Genomic DNA, 20698 nt, shown 5'->3' on the forward strand with positions numbered 1-20698 from the left:
CCTGAGGACAAGCTGTTTGTTCCCCTGCAATTTCGGCTAAGGGTACTTAGGGAAAACCATGACTCCGCACTATCTGGTCATCCAGGCGTCCTGGGTACCAAACACCTCATTGCCAGAAACTATTGGTGGCCTGGGTTGCCTAAAGACGTTAAGGCCTATGTCGTCGCTTGTGAGGTTTGTGCTAGGTCCAAGACTCCCAGGTCCTGACCAGCAGGCTTACTACATTCTTTGCCCATTCCCCAGAGACCTTGGACCCATATCTCCATGGATTTTATCACCGATTTGCCTCAATCTCAAGGCAAGTCGGTGGTGTGGGTTGTAGTAGACCGCTTCAGTAAGATGTGCCACTTTGTGCCCCTCAAGAAACTACAAAGGCAATACGTTAGCTACCTTGTTTGTCAAACACATCCTGCGTCTCCATGGGGTCCCTGTCAATATTGTTTCGGACAGAGGGGTACAATTTGTTTCATTGTTTTGGAGAGCCTTCTGTAAAAAGTTGGAGATTGATCTGTCCTTCTCCTCTGCCTTCCATCCGGAAACTAATGGCCAAACCGAGAGGACTAATCAATCTCTAGAACAATATTTAAGGTGTTTTATCTCTGACTGTCAATATGATTGGGTCTCATTCATTCCCCTCGCCGAATTTTCCCTTAATAACTGGGTCAGTAACTCATCAAGGGTCTCCCCCTTTTTCTGTAATTTTTGGTTTAATCCACGGTTCTCCTCCGTTTCACCTGGTAGTTCCAATAATCCCGAGGTAGAGGTCGTTCATCGGGAACTGTGTACAGTCTGGGCCCAGGTTCAGAAGAACCTAGAGGCGTCCCAGAGCGTACAAAAAACTCAGGCTGATAGAAGACGTTCTGCTAACCCCTTGTTTATGGTCGGGGATCTGGTGTGGTTATCGTCTAGGATCTTGCGCCTTAGGGTTCCGTCCAAGAAGTTTGCTCCCCGGTTTATTGGGCCGTATAAGGTCATTGAAGTCCTCAATCCTGTCTCCTTCCGACTGGAGCTGCCCCCATCTTTTCGAATACACGATGTGTTTCATGCCTCCCTCCTTAAACGCTGCTCCCTGTCCTTGGCTCCCTCGAGGAAACCTCCTGTTCCCGTTCTCACCCCTGAGGGGGTGGAATTGGAGGTGGCCAAGATTGTGGACCGCAAGATGGTCCAAGGCTCCCTCCAGTACCTTGTCCATTGGAGAGGATATGGGCCTGAGGAGAGGACTTGGGTACCCGCCCGGGATGTTCACGCTGGGGTATTGGTCAGGAAGTTCCACCTTCGTTTCCCCAATAAACCAGGTCCACTTAGAAAGGGTCCGGTGGCCCCTCATAAAAGGGGGGGTACTGTAAAGGATCTGCCAGGCACAACTTCTGTGTATACGCCCATAGGTAATCAGTCTGCACCTGAGTCTATGTCTCTTAGACTGACTCCAGCTTCCACCACTCAGGCTGGCAGGCTTAGGAGTGGGAGAGCCTATCGCAGCCTGGCCAGACGGAGCTAGCTCCCGCTCTCTGTCTATTTATACCTGCCTTTCCTGTTCCTCCTTTGCTTGTGATTCTTCTCGTGTGGTTTCCTGGACCAGCTACAGCTTCTATCTTTTTGATCCTGCTCCATACTGACCCTGGCTTACTGACTACTCTCCTGCTCTGCGTTTGGTACCTCGTACACTCCTGGTTTGACTCGGCTCGTTCACCTCTCTTGTTGCTCACGGTGTTGCTGTGGGCAACTGTCCTATTTCCCTTTGCTTTGTGTACCCTTGTTTGTTTGTCTCGTGCACTTACTGAGCGTAGGGACCGCCGCCCAGTTGTACCCCTTTGCCTAGGGCGGGTCGTTGCAAGTAGGCAGGGACAGAGTGGCTGGTAGATTAGGGCTCACTTGTCCATTTCCCTGCCCCTATTATTACATGCCTCTTAATAAATGTGTTTCATTTTTTGGCTGGCCTTGCTCCACAATTGTGGTGTAACAATCACAGTCGGAGGGAGCATGACCACGGCTCCATCCCTTTCTCACCGATCGGACCTAAACTAAAAACTATCTATACTCACCTCACGGCTCTGCTCCTCTTTTCCCCATCGGGTCCGCTCTTGTTGTCACTGCAGGCCGCGGCTCATACAATATACTTACGCCGAGCAGCATTAGGGCTTTATATGTGATGCAACACTCAACATCCTGGGTGCTGTGTCACAGACAACGTCCTGATGCTGCCAGGCCTCAGTACTTTGTATGAGCCACAGCCTGCAGTGGGAACATGAGTGGACTCAATGGGAAGAAGCGGAGTGGTGAGTTGAGTACCTAGGAGCTAAGATGCATTTTTGACATAAATTACAGTAAATATGTTTGCCCGCTGTGACCCAGCCTTCTCTTGTTAAGCCTGCCCCTTTTTTATAAAGTGGCAAAGATGGCATAGACCTAAAAAAAACTGGAGTAGAAAGATTAAAAAATTCCCCATTGTTTTTATACCCTACATTACGTTACTGATGCGTGCCTGGTGTAAAGATGAAACTTTGGAAAACAGATCACAGACAGCCGCGGATACTTAGAATTGATTCAAGGAAAAAGCTGTCCTCCGCATATATTGTATCTATAGTGGTGTTGTTCCCACTGGTCTACTGGACTTGTGTAAAGATGTCACTTCTCAAAATGCAAATATTCAGTGCAAGCTCTGGCAAGACATTAGCCTGCAAGAAATGAAGGGAGATTTCAGCTCTGAATCCTAGCAAATTGGCAATGCAGCTTTGGACTCTAAAACAGTCTATAACCTTAGATTAATAAAAGATCAGTAGAGTAATGTATTTACAAGGTTACTTAACTTTCTATGTAGAATAATTCTATAAACTAGGTTATAACTGGTCAACTAAAATTCATTATTTTTGAAATTAGAAAATGCTGACATACATCAATTTGTTCATCTGAATAACAAATAAGTATAGTATATAGTATATCTGTATGACAACAATTATGGTCAGTGGGAATTGCAGCCTCCAACTAATTGTCCCTACTGAGCAATAATGATTTTTTATTTAATAATGTTGCTTATATTTGCAATAACTATGATTGTGGATACAGGTTTTGACATTTAACTATGTGGAGGTTTTATCATATCCCTATAAGAAACCTGCTGATATTTACATATTTTCCAAGAACATTCTGTGATTTGCAACATGAGGACTTTAGTTATTTAATTATTAATCCATGACCAATTTCTCTTCTGATGCTATTTGGATGAACAGTTTAATGTATCTCCACAGTTGGTGGTACGATTGGATGCATAATCACATTGGTGATGGCCTATTAAATATCATAGGAAACGGAAGCCCCAAATAAAGAAATAGAGTGGTCAACATTTTATTAAAGCTAGAGCTGTTGTACAGATTTCCATCCAGTTCAGTTTGCAGTAAATTTATGACCTGTCATAGGACAGAATTTATCTCAGATAGAGGAACATTGGAATGACACATTCATACAAGATGACCCCTACTATTTGCTTATGGCAATACATGTGTAGGTCTGTTAACACTTGAGTGTAAATTTCAGTGTGCAATACAAATTCTGTTCCATAAGGAGGAATGTGTATCATATGGCAGTAAGTACTATATAAAGCCTTATAATGCACCATATACCCTCCTAGAAGGGTGGAGTGACAAGATATGTTATACGCATCTGATGGATCATGCTGCAAATTGAAAAATAAGCAGTGCGCTTGAGAATGTCAGAATGTACAAAATTATTTGAGGCACAATCATTTTGAATTTTTATTCTGCACCCACTACAATGAGACTTAACGTGCAAGTGTAAATAAGGCCTAACACTGTAAATGAAAGCTATTTGAAAAGAAAAGCAACCTAAAAGGAAACAACGAGTCAAATTAGCCTAGAAGGAGATGAGAAATAGGAACATTGAAATCTAGACTGTCCACCAGTCATTTATTCAATTAAAGTTTTGGACCATTCTATGTTCTCTTACCAGTGGCGTAACTACCGCGGTAGCAGCAGTAGCGGCTGCTACGGGGCCCGGGGCTTGAGGGGGCCCGTGCCGCCAGCCGACACGCCCTCCCAAATGCCCGGTGGCGCCGCTAGCAGCCGTTATGGCTGCTACAGGGGTAGCACCGCTACTGTGGGGCCCGCGCCACCGAGCCTTACACAGGCACTCTCATGCCTGTAGGTGTCGCTAGCACCGGAGGGGGCCCAGTGCTAGCGGCAGCCAAATACATGTATTAGCACTGAATGGCCGGGCATGTTCCGTGCCTGACCATCCAGTGCCTTACAATGACACTGATTGGCTAGCGGCGCGATGACATCATCGCGCCGCTTCCATGCTTGGAAGGTGCTGATTGGCGGGGCAAGTCATTCTGCCCCGCCAATCAGCGTCATTGAAGGACGCTCATTCAGCTCCTGCAGACATGCTCAGAAGAGAGCATGTCTGCATCGCCAGTGAACAGCGAGGGAACCGAGAATGTGAGTATGTCAACTTTATATATTTTTTTCCTCATAAAAATTTGAATGGCTTATCTATAGTGGGGGGGTCTATCTACAGGGGGGGTCGTCTTTATGTGGGCTATTATATATAGGGGGGTCTATATGTGGGGCAGTAGCTACAGGGGGGTCTATATGTGGGGCAGTAGCTACAGGGGGGTCTATATGTGGGGGTGTGGGCCACTATATACAGGGGGGTCTATATGTGGGCCACTATATACAGGGGGGGTCTATATGTGGGGCACTAGCTACAGGGGAGGTCTGTATGTGGGGATGTGGGCCACTATCTACAGGGGGGTCTATATGTGGGGCAGTATATGTGAGACACTATACAGGGGTGGGCTATATGTAGAGCACTATCTATAGGGGAGCTATTTTTTAGGGTACTTTCTATAGGGGTGGGCTATGTGTGGGACACTATATACAGGGGTGGGTTACCTGTGGGGCACTAGCAACAGGGTGGCTATATGTAGTGCACAGTCTACAGGGGTGGGCTATATGTGGGACAATATCTACAGAGGTGGGCTATACGTGGAGCACTAACTATAGGGGAAGCTATATGTAGGGCAGCACGGTGGCTCAGTGGTTAGCACTATTGCCTTGCAGCTCTGGAGTCCATATGTGGGCACTATCTACAGGGGCTTCTATGTAGGTCACTATCTACAGGGGGCACTATCTACAGGGGGCACGGTGTGTGTGTGTGTGTGTGTGTGTGTGTGTGTGTGTGTGTGTGTGTGACAGTTATATTTAGATGTGTTGAGAATTTTAACTTTGTTTACAGGTGCAGAAATGTTTTAAAAGTGAGAAGCTGAAGACATCTAAACGGAAAACTGCAGAAATGGGTCATGGCCGGGAGAAATCCATCATAGATGTCTGAACCGGAGGGAGAAGAAAAGAACTAGAATCTGAGACGTCACCGGTGAGTCACTTAATGTAAATGTTTATTCTGCCTCTAATCAGTATTGTAGTCACTGTATGATCTGCAGCGAGATGATGGTGGTATGATTTTTTTTGTGAAACCGCATCTCCCAGCATATCCTTATCATTGTTTCGGCCATGCTGGGAGCTGTAGTTTTACGCCGTACAAACCTATGCGCAGTGGCGTAACTACCGCTATAGCAGCCGTAGCGACTTCTACGGGGCCTGCAGCATGAGGGGGCCCGTGCCACCCGCCGGCACGGCCCCTCCCATGGCCGCAGGCTCCGCTAGCAGCCGCTATGGCTGCTACAGCGCGACGCCACTGAAGGGGTTGTTCCTACAAAAGACATGCATCCCCTAACCACAGGATAGGGGATACATGTGGGATCGCTGGGACGCCCAGCGATGAGGAGAACGGGGGACCAAAAGTCCCCCCTACGTTCTCCATGACAAACCTTGGACTTCCGTAGTCTGTCTGCAGCTCCATGGAAATGACTTGCGCACCGGTCGTGCTTGTGCGCATGCGTGACCAGCGTTCCTTTCATTTTTATTGAACTGCGCAGACGCCGGAAGTCCGAGGTTAGTCATGGAGAACTTCGGGGGACTTTCGGTCCCCCGTTCTCCTTATCGCTGCCATCGATCACACATGTATCCCCTATCCTGTGGATAGGGGATGCATGTCTTTTGTAGGACAAACTATAGGCCGTTTTTTTTTTGGGGAGGGTCTGTATGGCGTAATCTACAGAGGGGGCTGTATGGCGTTATCTACAGAGGGGGTCTGTATGGCGTTATCTACAGAGGGGGCTGTATGGCGTTATCTACAGGGGGCTGTGTATGGTGCTATCTATAGGGGGGCGCTGTGTGGTGGAGTCTATAGGGAGGCACTATCTACAAGGGGGGGGTTGTGTGATACCCAGCAGAGGGGGGGGGCACAGTCAAAAGTTTGCTATGGGGCCCAGTCTTTCCTAGTTACGCCCCTGTCTCTTACAATAATGTTAACAGTTTCCTCTTCATCAAGTCGATCCTTTGCAAAAAAAAAGTACTAATATGGGGGACATTTTGACATTCATGACAATTGTGTATCTTTGAGAAAGTTGTTGTATGTTCATTGGTTTGAGTTCTATGCTGAAAAAAAGAGCTCTAAAGGGAACCTGTCACCAGCATTTCACCTATTAAAGCAGCAATACCTGGTGGAAGTGGGTGAATAATCATTTCTATATAGCCTATAATTGTCTTCTTAGTCGGCTCTGTAGCTTTAGTATTCAGCTTTAAAATGTTCCCACACCGTATGCTAATGAGCATTAAAGAGTCATATTTTTCGTTTGAAAAGAGTAAAATCTTCGTTTGAAAAGAGTCATATCTTCATTCCTCAAGTCTTTCCAGGTTTACCCCGCCTCCTTACTTTTGATTGACAGCTCCTCGCCTTCCCCAGCACACAACATCCCGCAGTTGTGCATTGATGTCCTCTTCTGGTGTGTGCGTGCAAAGGGACACCGGATTATTACGATAAAAGCGCTAAATGTCTGCAGACCATTATTTACAGTCGGAGGAGGAGTTTAGGAGAGGGGATAACGGTAATGAACTTTTGATAGCAGCGGCCAGTGAGGGATAAGTAAAGTTCAATAGGTGAAATGCTGGTGACAGGTTCCCTTAAATTTTTCATACATGGTTCTTGAGAGCTTACTATAGTGTGAATACAGCAGTAACTAAAATATACTAATTTTAGCCTTGCTGCACAATTCAAAGGGTTGACCATTTCTCAGAATAATATTTACAGATCATTTCCTGTACATTATAGACTGTACCCTTGTACAAACAATTTCTAAAGAGTGAATTTTAGCTTTTAGTAGCAAAAATGCACCAGATATACAATATAATAATCAACATCAGTTTTAGCAGTTTTCCATTTTACATATAGAGTAAATCTATATAAAAAGTTGAGTAACTTTGTAAATTCACTGCATTATTTACATTTCAGTGCTTATCCTGAGTTACAACCTGTATTATAGTCCAGAGCTGCATTCACAATTCTGCTGCCTGCATAGCTGAAATCTCCCAGCATTTCTTACAGTCTCAATGTCTGCACAGGGCTTCTTCTGATGATAAATTGCATTGTGAAAAGTGTACAGTATTTCTGACAACGAATGCAGCACTGGGCTGCAACACAATCTTAGGATCCACACAAGATAAGTAATGCAATGTATTTACAAAATTAAATCATATCAATATATAGTCTGTAAAACGGTGGACATACAGTGAAGGAAATAAGTATTTGATCCCTTGCTGATTTTGTAAGTTTGCCCACTGTCAAAGACATGAACAGTCTAGAATTTTTAGGCTAGGTTAATTTTACCAGTGATAGATAGATTATATTAAAAAAAACACAGAAAATCACATAGTCAAAATTATATATATTTATTTGCATTGTGCACAGAGAAATAAGTATTTGATCCCCTACCAACCATTAAGGGTTCAGCCTCCTCCAGACCAGTTACACTCTCCAAATCAACTTGGTGCCTGCATTAAAGACAGCTGTCTTAAATGGTCACCTGTATAAAAGACTCCTGTCCACAGACTCAATTAATCAGTCTGACTCTAACCTCTACAACATGGGCAAGACCAAAGAGCTTTCTAAGGATGTCAGGGACAAGATCATAGACCTGCACAAGGCTGGAATGGGCTACAAAACCATAAGTAAGACGCTGGGTGAGAAGGAGACAACTGTTGGTGCAATAGTAAGAAAATGGAAGACATACAAAATGACTGTCAATCGACATCGATCTGGGGCTCCATGCAAAATCTCACCTCGTGGGGTATCCTTGATCCTGAGGAAGGTGAGAGCTCAGCCAAAAACTACACGGGGGGAACTTGTTAATGATCTCAAGGCAGCTGGGACCACAGTCACCAAGAAAACCATTGGTAACACATTACGCCGTAATGGATTAAAATCCTGCAATGCCCGCAAGGTCCCCCTGCTCAAGAAGGCACATGTACAGGCCCGTCTGAAGTTTGCAAATTAACATCTGGATGATTCTGAGAGTGATTGGGAGAAGGTGCTGTTGTCAGATGAGACTAAAATTTAGCTCTTTGGCATTAACTCAACTCGCCGTGTTTGGAGGAAGAGAAATGCTGCCTATGACCCAAAGAACACCGTCCCCACTGTCAAGCATGGAGGTGGAAACATTATGTTTTGGGGATGTTTCTCTGCTAAGGGCACAGGACTACTTCACCGCATCAATGGGAGTATGGATGGAGCCATGTACCGTCAAATCCTGAGTGACAACCTCCTTCCCTCCACCAGGACATTAAAAATGGCTCGTGGCTGGGTCTTCCAGCACGACAATGACTCAAAACATACAGCCAAGGCAACAAAGGAGTGGTTCAAAAAGAAGCACATTAAGGTCATGGAGTGGCCTAGCCAGTCTCCAGACCTTAATCCCATCGAAAACTTATGGAGGGAGCTGAAGATCCGAGTTGTCAAGCGACAGCCTCGAAATCTTAATGATTTACAGATGATCTGCAAAGAGCAGTGGGCCAAAATTCCATCTAACATGTGTGCAAACCTCATCATCAACTACAAAAAACGTCTGACTGCTGTGCTTGCCAACAAGGGTTTTGCCACCAAGTATTAAGTCTTGTTTGCCAAAGGGATCAAATACTTATTTCCCTGTGCACAATGCAAATAAATATATATAATTTTGACAATGTGATTTTCTGTTGTTTTTTAAATATAATCTATCTCTCACTGGTAAAATTAACCTAGCCTAAAAATTCTAGACTGCTCATGTCTTTGACAGTGGGCAAACTTACAAAATCAGCAAGGGATCAAATACTTATTTCCTTCACTGTACCTTTTAAGTTCTATTACATCCAAAATATTTATTTTATGTTTTTTAAGTACTAAATTGTGCTCTGTAAGAATAGTATAAACTAAGACCTCTGAGGGGCAGAATCCTGCAGTAGAAGTTTAGTCATAGTTAATAAATAAACATTCATACAGTAATAAAAATACATTCAATACAATGATATTTACTAATAACACCTAAAAGCTTGATTTCAAAGTATTATCAAAATTGTTCAGCTCACGTTCTGAGATTTTCATTTTGGCTTTTGTGCATTCAGAAAGTCTTTTGCGGAAGTTACCACTAAGAAGTACATACAGGAAAGGATTAATACCGCTGCTGGCATAGCTGAGGCAGATAGAGCAATAGTAGCTCACGTAAAAAATTATTGTGGGTTGAGAAATCTGAAGGTTTACAATCTGAATCACATGGTAGGGGGCTGCGCTGACAATGAAAACTCCCACCAATACGAGCACCATCTTGGTCAGTCGTAGGACTCTTTGCCTGGGTAAGCTGTTATTGTAGCTGAAGAAGAAGAAAAAAAAAAGCAAATTACAATATGACAAACGATCATATAAGATAACATCATGTTCTTTCAACCAGGCATGTAGCAATAGGGGTGCAGAAGTAGCAGTTGTACCTAGGTCCTGGAACTTGAGCTTGTACCTTTGCCACAGAAGACACCAGTATTATAAATGGCATATGGTAGGTGGGGGACCTGTTACAAAATTTTTATATTGGGGTCCAAGAGTTTCAAGTTACGCCTCTGCTTTTTACAAAACCATTTTTTTGTGGATCTCGGCTGGTATTAATTTCAATGTTTCTTTATTAAAGGGGTTATCTAGTAAATTTTCCATTCGAGTGAAAGGTGGTAGCTGTAACACGAATGTGACAGCTTTGTGCATTGAGCTGGGTAAGCGATGAAGGGAAAGCATCAATTGCCGTAGTATCACGGCCTCTTCAAACAGCTGATCGGCATGGTGCTGGGAGATGGACCCCCACCAATCAGATATTGATGGCTTACCCTGAAGATAGACCATCAATTTTATGTCACGGGATAAACCTTTTAACCCCTTAAGGACGTAGTCTAGTTGGCACGTTTAGGACACAGCCCCATTTTTCAAATCTGACGTGTCAATTTATATGGTAATACCTTTGGAATGTTTTTATTTTTCCAAGCGATTCTGGGACTGTTTTCTCATAATACAGTGTACTTTAAGTTAGTGAAAAAATTTGGTCGAAATATTCAGAGTTTATTTGTAAAAAAAAACAGAATATTTGCAAAAATTAGCATTTTTCTAAATTTAAATGTTTCTGCTTGTAAGACAGATAGTAATACCACACAAAATAGTTACTAGTTAACATTTCCCATATGTCTACTTTATGTTGGCATCATTTTTTGAACGTCCTTTTATTTTTCTAGGACGTTACAAGGCTTAGAACTTTAGCAACAATTCCTCACATTTTCCAGAAAATTTCTAAAACCTTTTTATTAGGGACAAGTTCAGTTCTGAAGTGGCTTTGAGGCTTCTATATATTATAAACCCCCTATATGTTACCCCATTTTAAAAACTGCACCCCTCAACATATTCAAAGCAGCATTTAGAAGGTTTCTTAACCCTTTAGGCGTTTCACTGGAATTAAAGCAATGTGGAGGTGAAATTTACAAATTAAATTTTTTTTTGCAAAAAGTCTGTTTTAATATATTCTGTACCACAGAAGATTTTATCAGAGAAACACAACTCAATATTTATTGCCCAGATTCTGCAGTTTTTAGAAATATCCCACATGTGGCCCTAGTGTGCTAATGGACTGAAACACAGACCACAGAAGCAAAGGAGCACCTAGTGGATTTCGGGGCCTCCTTTTTTATTAGAATATATTTTAGGCACCATGTCAGGTTTGAAGAGGGCTTGTGGTACCAAAACCACGGAAACACCCCAAAAAAGACACCAGTTGGCAAACTACACCCCTCAAGGAATGTATCAAGGGGTATAGTGAGCATTTTGACTCCACAGGTTTTTTGCTGAGTTTAGTGGAATGAGATTATGAAAATAAAAATCATTTTTTTTTCCAATAAAACGTAAATATTTTCAATTATTACAAGGCAAAAAGGAGAAAAAGCACCCCAACATTTGAAAACCAATTTCTCGTGGTTACAGAAATACCCATATGTGGTAATAAGCTGCTGTTTGGACACACGGCAGAGCTCAGAAGGGAAGGAGCGCCATTTGGCTTTTTCAGCTCAAGTTTTGCTGGAATGGTTTTGGAAACCCCCCAAAAGTGACCCCATTTGGGAAACTACACTCCTGAAGGAATTTATTGAAGGTTATAGTGAGCATTTTGACCCCACAGGTTTTTTTTGCAGAATTTAGTGAAATTAGGCTGTGAAATTAAAAAGCTGAATTTTTTCCGATAAAATGTGGACATTTTCAATTTTTTCAAGGAGTAAAAGAGAAAAAGCACCCCAATATTTGAAAAGCAATTTTTCCTGACTACGGCAATACCCCATATGTGGTCATAAATGGCTGTTTGGACACATAGCACGGCTCAAAAGGGAAGGAGCACCATTTGGCTTTTAAATTTAGCTAGAATGGTTTGCAGAGGCCATGTTGCATTTGCATTTCCCTACGGGGCCAAAATAGTAGAAACCCTCGAAAAGTGACCCCCATTTGGGAAACTACACCCCCATAAGAATCTATTTAGGGGTATAGTGACAATGAATATCAACAGTTTTTCCAATAAAATGTTGACGTTTTTATCATTTTCACAAGGGATAATGGAGAAAAAGCACCCCAACATTTGTAAAGCAATTTCTCCTGAGTACAGCAATACCCCACATGTGGTAATAAACTGCTGTTTGGACACACGGCAGGGCTCAGAAAGGCAGGAGCGCTATTTGGCATGCAGATTTTGCTGGATTGGTTTTTGGGTGCCATGTCGCATTTGCAAAACCCCTAAGGTACCAGAGTACAGTGTAAGCCCACAAGAAGTGACCCCATTTTGGAAACTACAGCCTTCAAGACATTTATTATTTGCCTGGACATATGACAGGGCTTAGAAGTGAAGAGCAACATGCACATTTGAGGTCTATTTTGGTGATTTTCACAGTATTGACTGACAATGGCAGGGCTCCGAGGTCAAATAATAAAACAAACCCCCAAGTAAAGCCAACCCCCAATAAATTTTTGAAACTGCACCCTTTAAGGCATTTTAAGTGGTGTAGTGAGAATTTTGCCTCCACAGGTGTTTTTTCGTTAGAATTTATTGCAAGTAAATTTGCAGCATATCGCGCTACATCCCGCCTGCCTGCATCGAGCCGCTAAGAGCACAGTAAATGCTGGAGCTAGGAGCAGTCAGCTGCTTGCTCCAGCATTGAATAGAATCGGGACCTCGGTGAGTGACTTGCGACTCCCCGGAGGACTTCCTTCGACCCCCCAGGGGACGCGACCCACAGTTTGTAATGTATTGTGCAGTTTGCGGTGGAGAGAGGAGGCGGGGCTGTAATTTAATGGGCCCCCCTCTCCACTGCAAACACAGACAGCACAATACAACACAATACATTACAAGACAACACAATACAAGACAACACAATACATTACATTAAAACGCAGAGAGAATCGATTTTTCTGCCTCCCATTGATTTCAATTGGAGGTCGGAGGCAGAACACCGGCAAGAATGAACATGCCGCCCTTTCTTCCCGTGAGCGGCTGAAATCAATGGGAGGCGGTTTCGGACATTTTTTGGCGCTAATTCTGATTCGATTTCCACGTCGGTATTTCAGTTTATAATGTTGGGGCATATGTGTAGCGCCCATGGCCGCGGGCCGTCGGGTTCACTCACCTCCCGACGCCTGCAGCCATGGATCTGTGAGCGCTGGCCTCTGTCTCCCTCCTAGGAGAGGCCAGCGCTCACTTCCACTCCGTCCGGCCGGGTCCCGTAGGGTGCGCGCGCACGCTCGCGCCCGCTCTTAAAGGGCCAGCGCGCGCACATGAAAACAATGATCATTAACCCACATGACTTCCTGCTCTATAAGAATGCCCCAGCCCTTCTGATCCTTTCCTGAGCGTTGTTAGTCTTTCCCAGTCTGTCTCGCAAATGGTCCCTTAGTGTCTCCCGTTCCCGCTGTTACCCGTGCCCTGTTACTGTTCCTGTATTCCGCATTGTTCCTGTACCTACCCGTGTTCAAGTGCCATCTGCCACGTCAAGTGCCATCTGCCACGTCAAGTGTCATCTGCCACGTCAAGTGCCATCTGCCACGTCAAGTGTCATCTGCCACGCCAAGTGCCATCTGCCACGTCAAGTGTCATCTGCCACGTCAAGTGCCATCTGCCACGTCAAGTGCCATCTGCTCATCGGATACTGCCCGCCACGTCTGGCGCCACTTTCCGCACCTGCCTCCATCCGTGCTGAAGCCACAGCCACCGCCCAGACTATTTCAGGTACCTAAGCATTACTGTCTGCCATCTTACTTTCACATAGACTGTGACCTGGTCAGCTGCCTCCCCGCTACGGCGGAGCGGCCTAGTGGGTCCACAAACCCAGTGTCCGTGACAGTACGCTCAGGCCATGGAACCCGCTGGCCAGCCCAAAACCCCAGTACAGAAGATTCAGACAGAGATGCATGACCTACGCATTCGTCAGGATCAACTCCTTGAGGCGGTGAATTCTATTCTGGTCCGCCTGGATCTACTCGCTGTTCCACCCCCGGTTCTTCCTCCAGAGGCTGTTGCCGTGCCACTGCCTGTTGCTCCCCCTGTTTGTTCCGGATCCTCAGTTCCTCTGCCTCTTCCTCGCTACGACGGTGACCCCAGAGCATGCAGAGGATTTCTTAATCAATGCACGGTGCATTTTAGGCTACGGCCTCATCTCTTCCCCTCCGAGGAGGCTAAAGTAGCGTTCATTATCTCCCTCCTCGCTGGCAAGGCCCTCGCATGGGCGAACCCAATCTTGGAGCAACAGGGACCTGTATCCTCGGACCTAGCATTGTTCCTGCAGTCCTTTCGTGCCGTGTTCGAGGAGCCGGGTCGAACATCCTCTGCCTCAGCCACTCTGTTGACCCTCAAGCAAGAAGGCTCCACAGTAGGGGAGTATGCGATCTTCTTCCGTACCCTAGCAGCCGAGCTGGCATGGAACAATGAGGCACTGGTGGCGACCTTCTGGCAGGGACTGTCCTCTCACATCAAGGACGAACTGGCAGCCCGCGACCTTCCTTCTACCTTGGATGCCCTCATCCTGTTAGCCACCCGGGTTGATATGAGAATCCGGGAGCGCTCTCAAGAGGTTCGTCAGGAGAGCCGGGTCCACAGACCAGCACCCCCTGCCCAGAGACCACTATTGTCTACTTCTAGTGCGCTACCTGAGGAACCCATGCAGGTAGACAGAGTCCGGTTATCTGAACAGGAGAAGCAGCGCAGACGCTCCTCTGGTCTTTGCATGTATTGCGGCCTCAAGGGTCATTTTGTGCGTCAATGCCCACAGAAACCGGGAAACTCCAGTACCTAGGGTTGGTTGGAGAGGAAACTCTAGGTGGAACGTCTCCAAACGTTAAAACCTCTTCCAAATTGTCGATACCTGTGGCCATCGTCACCGGACAGACTTCACATCCTTCCTCCGCCTATCTTGACTCTGGAGAGGCTGCTAATTTTATCCACCAAGATCTAGTGGATCGTTTTCAACTACCCACAGTCCGTCTGGAGAAACCCCTGGCAGTTGCCTCTGTGAATGGTCTACCGCTGCCTGATCCAATCTTGCTCATCACTGAGCCGGTGACATTACGGGTCGGAGCTCTTCACTCAACAACAGATCTCCTTCCTGGTACTACCCAAGGCTATCAATCCTATCCTGCTGGGTCTGCCATGGCTCCGTCTACACGCCCCGACACTCGACTGGAGTTCTGGAGAAGTTCTTCAATGGGGCTCCAGATGCCAAAGCCATTGCCTGTCACAAGTCCGTACTGTTGTGCCCCCTCTGCCTCAGTCACTCTCCGATCTACCTTCTCAGTATGCCAGTTTTGCGGATGTCTTCTGCAAACGAGAGGCTGAGACGTTGCCTCCACATCGGAATTATGACTGTCCCATTGAACTGGTTCCCAATGATTCTCTTCCCCGTGGACGAGTATATCCTCTCTCCTTGCCAGAGACTTTATCGATGTCAGCCTATATCAAGGAGAACTTGGAGAGGGGTTTCCTCCCCGGCCGGGGCAGGATTCTTCTTCGTTAAAAAGAGAGATGGATCTCTCCGACCCTACATTGACTACCGTGGTCTCAATCAGATCACAGTCAAGAACAAATACCCGTTGCCACTCATTTCCGAGCTGTTTGATCGCATACAAGGAGCCAAAATTTTTTCCAAGCTAGATCTGCGGGGGGCCTATAATCTAATCCGGATTCGCCGGGGTGACGAATGGAAGACGGCATTTAACACCCGCGATGGGCACTACAAATACAGAGTGATGCCCTTCGGACTGTGTAACGCTCCCGCAGTATTTCAGGAGTTCGTTAATGACATCTTCCGAGATCTCCTCTATACGTGTGTTGTAGTTTATCTCGATGATATTCTAATCTTCTCCCCAGATCTGATGACCCATCGGAGGCATGTTCGTCAAATTCTTCTGCGACTAAGAGAGAATCGCTTGTATGCCAAGTTAGAGAAATGCACCTTTGAAAAGAGGTCTCTGCCCTTCCTGGGCTATGTCATCTCAGATCAAGGCCTTAAGATGGACCCTGAGAAGTTAAAGTCTGTCCTGGAATGGCCACGTCCTCAAGGCCTAAGGGCCATACAGCGGTTCCTGGGTTTCGCCAATTTCTACCGTCAGTTTATTCCGAACTTTTCTTCTCTGACGGCCCCCATCTCTACCCTTACCAAGAAGGGTGTGAATGCCAAGGTGTGGACTCCGGAGGCAGAGTCCGCATTTATTAGCCTCAAGAAAGCCTTCACTTCAGTGTCGATCCTCCATCACCCTGACGTATCTCGGCAGTTCTCACTGGAAGTGGACGCTTCCTCTGTTGGTGCAGGTGCACTTCTGTTCCAGAGGAGCTCCAAAGGAAAGGCAGTAGTATGTGGCTACTACTCAAGACTGTATTTCTCTGCTGAGCGCAATTATTCCATTGGAGATCGGGAGCTATTGGCTATCAAATTGGCCCTGGAGGAGTGGAGACATCTTCTGGAGGGCGCTGCTCACCCCATCCTGATCTTCACCGACCACAAGAATCTCACTTACCTTCAGTCCGCTCAAAGACTGAATCCTCGTCAAGCCAGGTGGTCACTGTTCTTCACCCGTTTCCAATTTCTGCTCCACTACCGTCCCGCTGACAAGAACGTGAGGGCCGATGCCCTGTCCAGATCATTTGAAACGGAAGACACAGTGGAGTCCCTTCAGACGATCATAGACCCATCCTGCGTTGTCACCGCCAATCCTCTGCAGCTTAGAAATATCCCTCCAGGGAGAACTTTTGTTCGGTTGGCAGACAGAAAAAGAATTCTCCGCTGGGGACACAGTTCTAAACTAGCTGGGCACGCCGATGTCCGTAAGACCCAAAACCTGATCGCTCGTCACTTCTGGTGGCCCACGCTACCTAAGGATGTTCTGGACTTTGTCTCTGCTTGCACGGTGTGTGCCTCTAACAAAGTGGCTCACAGCAAGCCTGCCGGCCTGCTTCAACCCCTGCCGGTCTGCTTCAACCCCTGCCTGTACCCAGTGCCCCCTGGCAGCACATCGCTATGGACTTGGTCACGGACCTTCCTCTCTCAGCAGGATGCAACACCATCTGGGCGGTGGTGGACCGGTTCTCTAAGATGGCACATTTTATCCCGCTGACTGGCCTACCCTCTGCTCCTCGACTGGCAAGTTTCTTCATTCAGCACATCTTCCGCTTGCATGGCTTGCCTCTTCACATTGTGTCCGACCGGGGGGTTCAGTTTACCTCCAAGTTCTGGAGAGCCCTCTGTAAACTCCTGGATGTGAGTTTGGACTTTTCCTCTGCCTATCACCCCCAGTCCAATGGGCAAGTTGAGAGGATCAACCAGATCATGGAAAATTATCTCCGCCACTTCATCTCTTCACAGCACGATAACTGGGTACAACTTCTTCCATGGGCTGAGTTTTCATATAATAACCACACAAGTGAGTCCACCACTTCCACTCTGTTTCACATCGTGTACAGTCAACATCCCAGAGTTCCTCTTCCAGTGTCGACTTCATCTCAGGTACCCGCTGCTGACTCGGCATATGGGGACTTCCTGCTCATCGGATACTGCCCCGCCACGTCTGGCGCCACTTTCCGCACCTGCCTCCATCCGTGCTGAAGCCACAGCCACCGCCCGGACTATTTCAGGTACCTAAGCATTACTGTCTACCATCTTACTTTCACATAGACTGTGACCTGGTCAGCTGCCTCCCCACTACGGAAGAGCGGCCTAGTGGGTCCACAAACCCAGTGTCCGTGACAATATGTAAGCTGGGCAGAGTACATCAGGGCACAATAAGAGGGCATAATAATGGGGTAAATAAATAATAATCCAAAGATTATCCGCCTTTGGAATACACTCTGCACATTTTGCATCACCATATTCTGAGAGTCAGAAATTTTCACCAAGGGTATAATCTGTATTTTTTTGCGATTTTTAGATCATGTTTTGTTCCATGTTTTGGCAAGCAAGGTGACCAAAAAACAGCAATTCTGACAATGTTTTTATTATTTTATTTTTTTGTGTTTACCGTGGGATATAAATGACATTTTCACTTTATTCTGTGGGTCGATACGATTACGACGATACCATATGTAATATAGTTTTTTTTATGTTTTGTAGCGTTTGCACAATAATATCACTTTTATTTAAAAAAAAAAAAAAAAAAGCTCTGTAAGGACTTGTTTTTTGCGGGACAGGTCTTAGTTTTTATTGGTACTATTTTGGGGTAGATGCGACTTTTTGATCACCTTTGATTCTGTTTTGAGAGGGTTGGTGGCCAAAAAATAGTGATTCTGGCATTGTTTTTTATTTTTATTTTTTGCAGTGTTCACGGTACTGGAAAAATAACATTATAGTTTTATAATTTGGGTCATTACTTTTTTTTTTATACCACTATGGGACTTGAAGGCCTAATCGTTATTCTAATACACTGCACTACCCACGTAGAGCTGTCAGTCATACACTGACAGCAAGCTTATGAGGCTCCGCCTCCGGGCAGGGCCTAATGGGGTTCCTTACTTGGCAGGGCAGCACAGAACATTGTTAGACTGAGTTTCCCCACGTTCATGTGAATCTAGCCTTAAAATGTGTCTCAGTTCCGCATTCTCACATATTGTATGTCCATGCTGATTTTTAATAGTTAAAGCTACAATGGTTTTTGACTTTGAACAACTCCTTTCAATCTAGTCTTTACTATATTTCATATTTGTTTTACAATAAATGCTTTATAAAGCTAAGTCTGTTGAAACAGAGGTGTACCATAAAGTCTGATCATGTAAATCAATTGTGATTTATAGCTTTTATTTCAATGGTATTTGTGGCATTTTCACATTTGGATTTAACTGCACTTTAAACAGAATGAATAAAAAGCATCAAAATGAGCAAATTGGAGTAATTTTCAGCAATGCTGCAAAACAAATGGATGGAAAAGGTCACCTATAGATTACAGCCACAATTTGGGTTTTGTGGACTAAAAAACAAAAATCACAAATATCGATTGGTGTTTTGGAACAATGAAGTACTTGAAAAGTCTTATGTTAACCACATCTGGTACATGAGCTGGACAGTTGTTATCTACTATGCAGTTGCGAGTTTAATAATTGGAAATACTAAGAAAAATACCAGGTTGAAAAATGTATTTAGTGTATAGGAGCAGGTTATGAAATACCATAAACATTTTATTGCATTTATTGCAGTAATTCCTGTTTACAGTATGTTTACAGTTTTCATCAAAAAGTCAACTTAATGTTCCCATTGATGTCAGATAAAAAGGTTTTGTTTCCGTCTATTATTTGTAATGGCGCCTTTATTATAAGGTAGTGACCCCTGATGATGGTGGCGAGTAACGTAATGTGATTGAAATAGTGTTCTTTATTCATTGTATCATAGAGACAAAGCAATGTTGCTGAACAAATAGCAAATCAGCAAGCAGAGCAATAGCTATTTAAAGGCTATGTACACCTTTGATTTTATATATATATATATATATATATATATATATATATATATATATATATATATATATATATATATATATATATATATATACATACAGTGAAGGAAATAAGTATTTGATCCCTTGCTGATTTAGTAAGTTTGCCCACTGTCAAAGACATGAACAGTCTAGAATTTTTAGGCTTGGTTAATTTTACCAGTGAGAGATAGATTATATTTAAAAAAAAAACTGAAAATCACATAGTCAAAATTATATATATTTATTTGCATTGTGCACAGAGAAATAAGTATTTGATCCCCTACCAACCACTAAGAGTTCAGCCTCCGCCAGACCAGTTACACGCTCCAAATCAACTTGGTGTCTGCATTAAAGACAGCTGTCTTAAATGGTCACCTGTATAAAAGACTCCTGTCCACAGACTCAATTAATCAGTCTGACTCTAACCTCTACAACATGGGCAAGACCAAAGAGCTTTCTAAGGATGCCAGGGACAAGATCATAGACCTGCACAAAGCTAGAATGGGCTACAAAACCATAAGGGTATGTGCACACACACTAATTACGTCCGTAATTGACGGACGTATTTCGGCCGCAAGTAGTGGACCGAACGCAGTGCAGGGAGCCGGGCTCCTAGCATCATACTTATGTACGATGCTAGGAGTCCCTGCCTCTCCGTGGAACTATTGTCCCGTACTGAAAACATGATTACAGTACGGGACAGTTGTCCTGCAGAGAGGCAGGGACTCCTAGCATCGTACATAACTATGATGCTAGGAGCCCGGCCCCCTGCAGTGTGTTCGGTCCGGGACTTGCGGCCGAAATACGTCCGTCAATTACGGACGTAATTAGTGTGTGTGCACATACCCTTAGTAAGACGCTGGGTGAGAAGGAGACAACTGTTGGTGCAATAGTAAGAAAATGGAGGACATACAAAATGACTGTCAATCGACATCGATCTGGGGCTCCATGCAAAATCTCACCTCGTGGGGTATCCTTGATCCTTAGGAATGTGAGAGCTCAGCCGAAAACTACACGGGGGTAACTTGTTAATGATCTCAAGGCAGCTGGGACCACAGTCACCAAGAAAACCATTGGTAGCACATTACGCCGTAATGGATTAAAAACCTGCAGTGCCCGCAAGGTCCCCCTGCTCAAGAAGGCACATGTACAGGCCCGTCTAAAGTTTGCAAATGAACATCTGGATGATTCTGAGAGTGATTGGGAGAAGGTGCTGTGGTCAGATGAGACTAAAATTGAGCTCTTTGGCATTAACTCAACTCGCCGTGTTTGGAGGAAGAGAAATGCTGCCTATGACCCAAAG

General features: G+C 44.9%; 1 protein-coding gene across 1 annotated transcript in view; it reads right to left on the reverse strand.

Moving 5' to 3' along the window:
* Window positions 1-9241: 9241 nt before the first annotated feature.
* MCHR2 (melanin concentrating hormone receptor 2) overlaps window positions 9242-20698 on the reverse strand; it is a 363048-nt gene continuing 351591 nt past the window's right edge. Inside the window, exon 6 of the mRNA XM_075864203.1 lies at window positions 9242-9754. Coding sequence (XP_075720318.1) covers window positions 9430-9754 — 325 coding nt within the window. The 3' untranslated portion in view covers window positions 9242-9429. The remainder of the gene's footprint in view (window positions 9755-20698) is intronic.

This window comes from Rhinoderma darwinii, chromosome 4, assembly GCF_050947455.1.
Source record: "Rhinoderma darwinii isolate aRhiDar2 chromosome 4, aRhiDar2.hap1, whole genome shotgun sequence".
Taxonomy (NCBI): domain Eukaryota; kingdom Metazoa; phylum Chordata; class Amphibia; order Anura; family Rhinodermatidae; genus Rhinoderma; species Rhinoderma darwinii.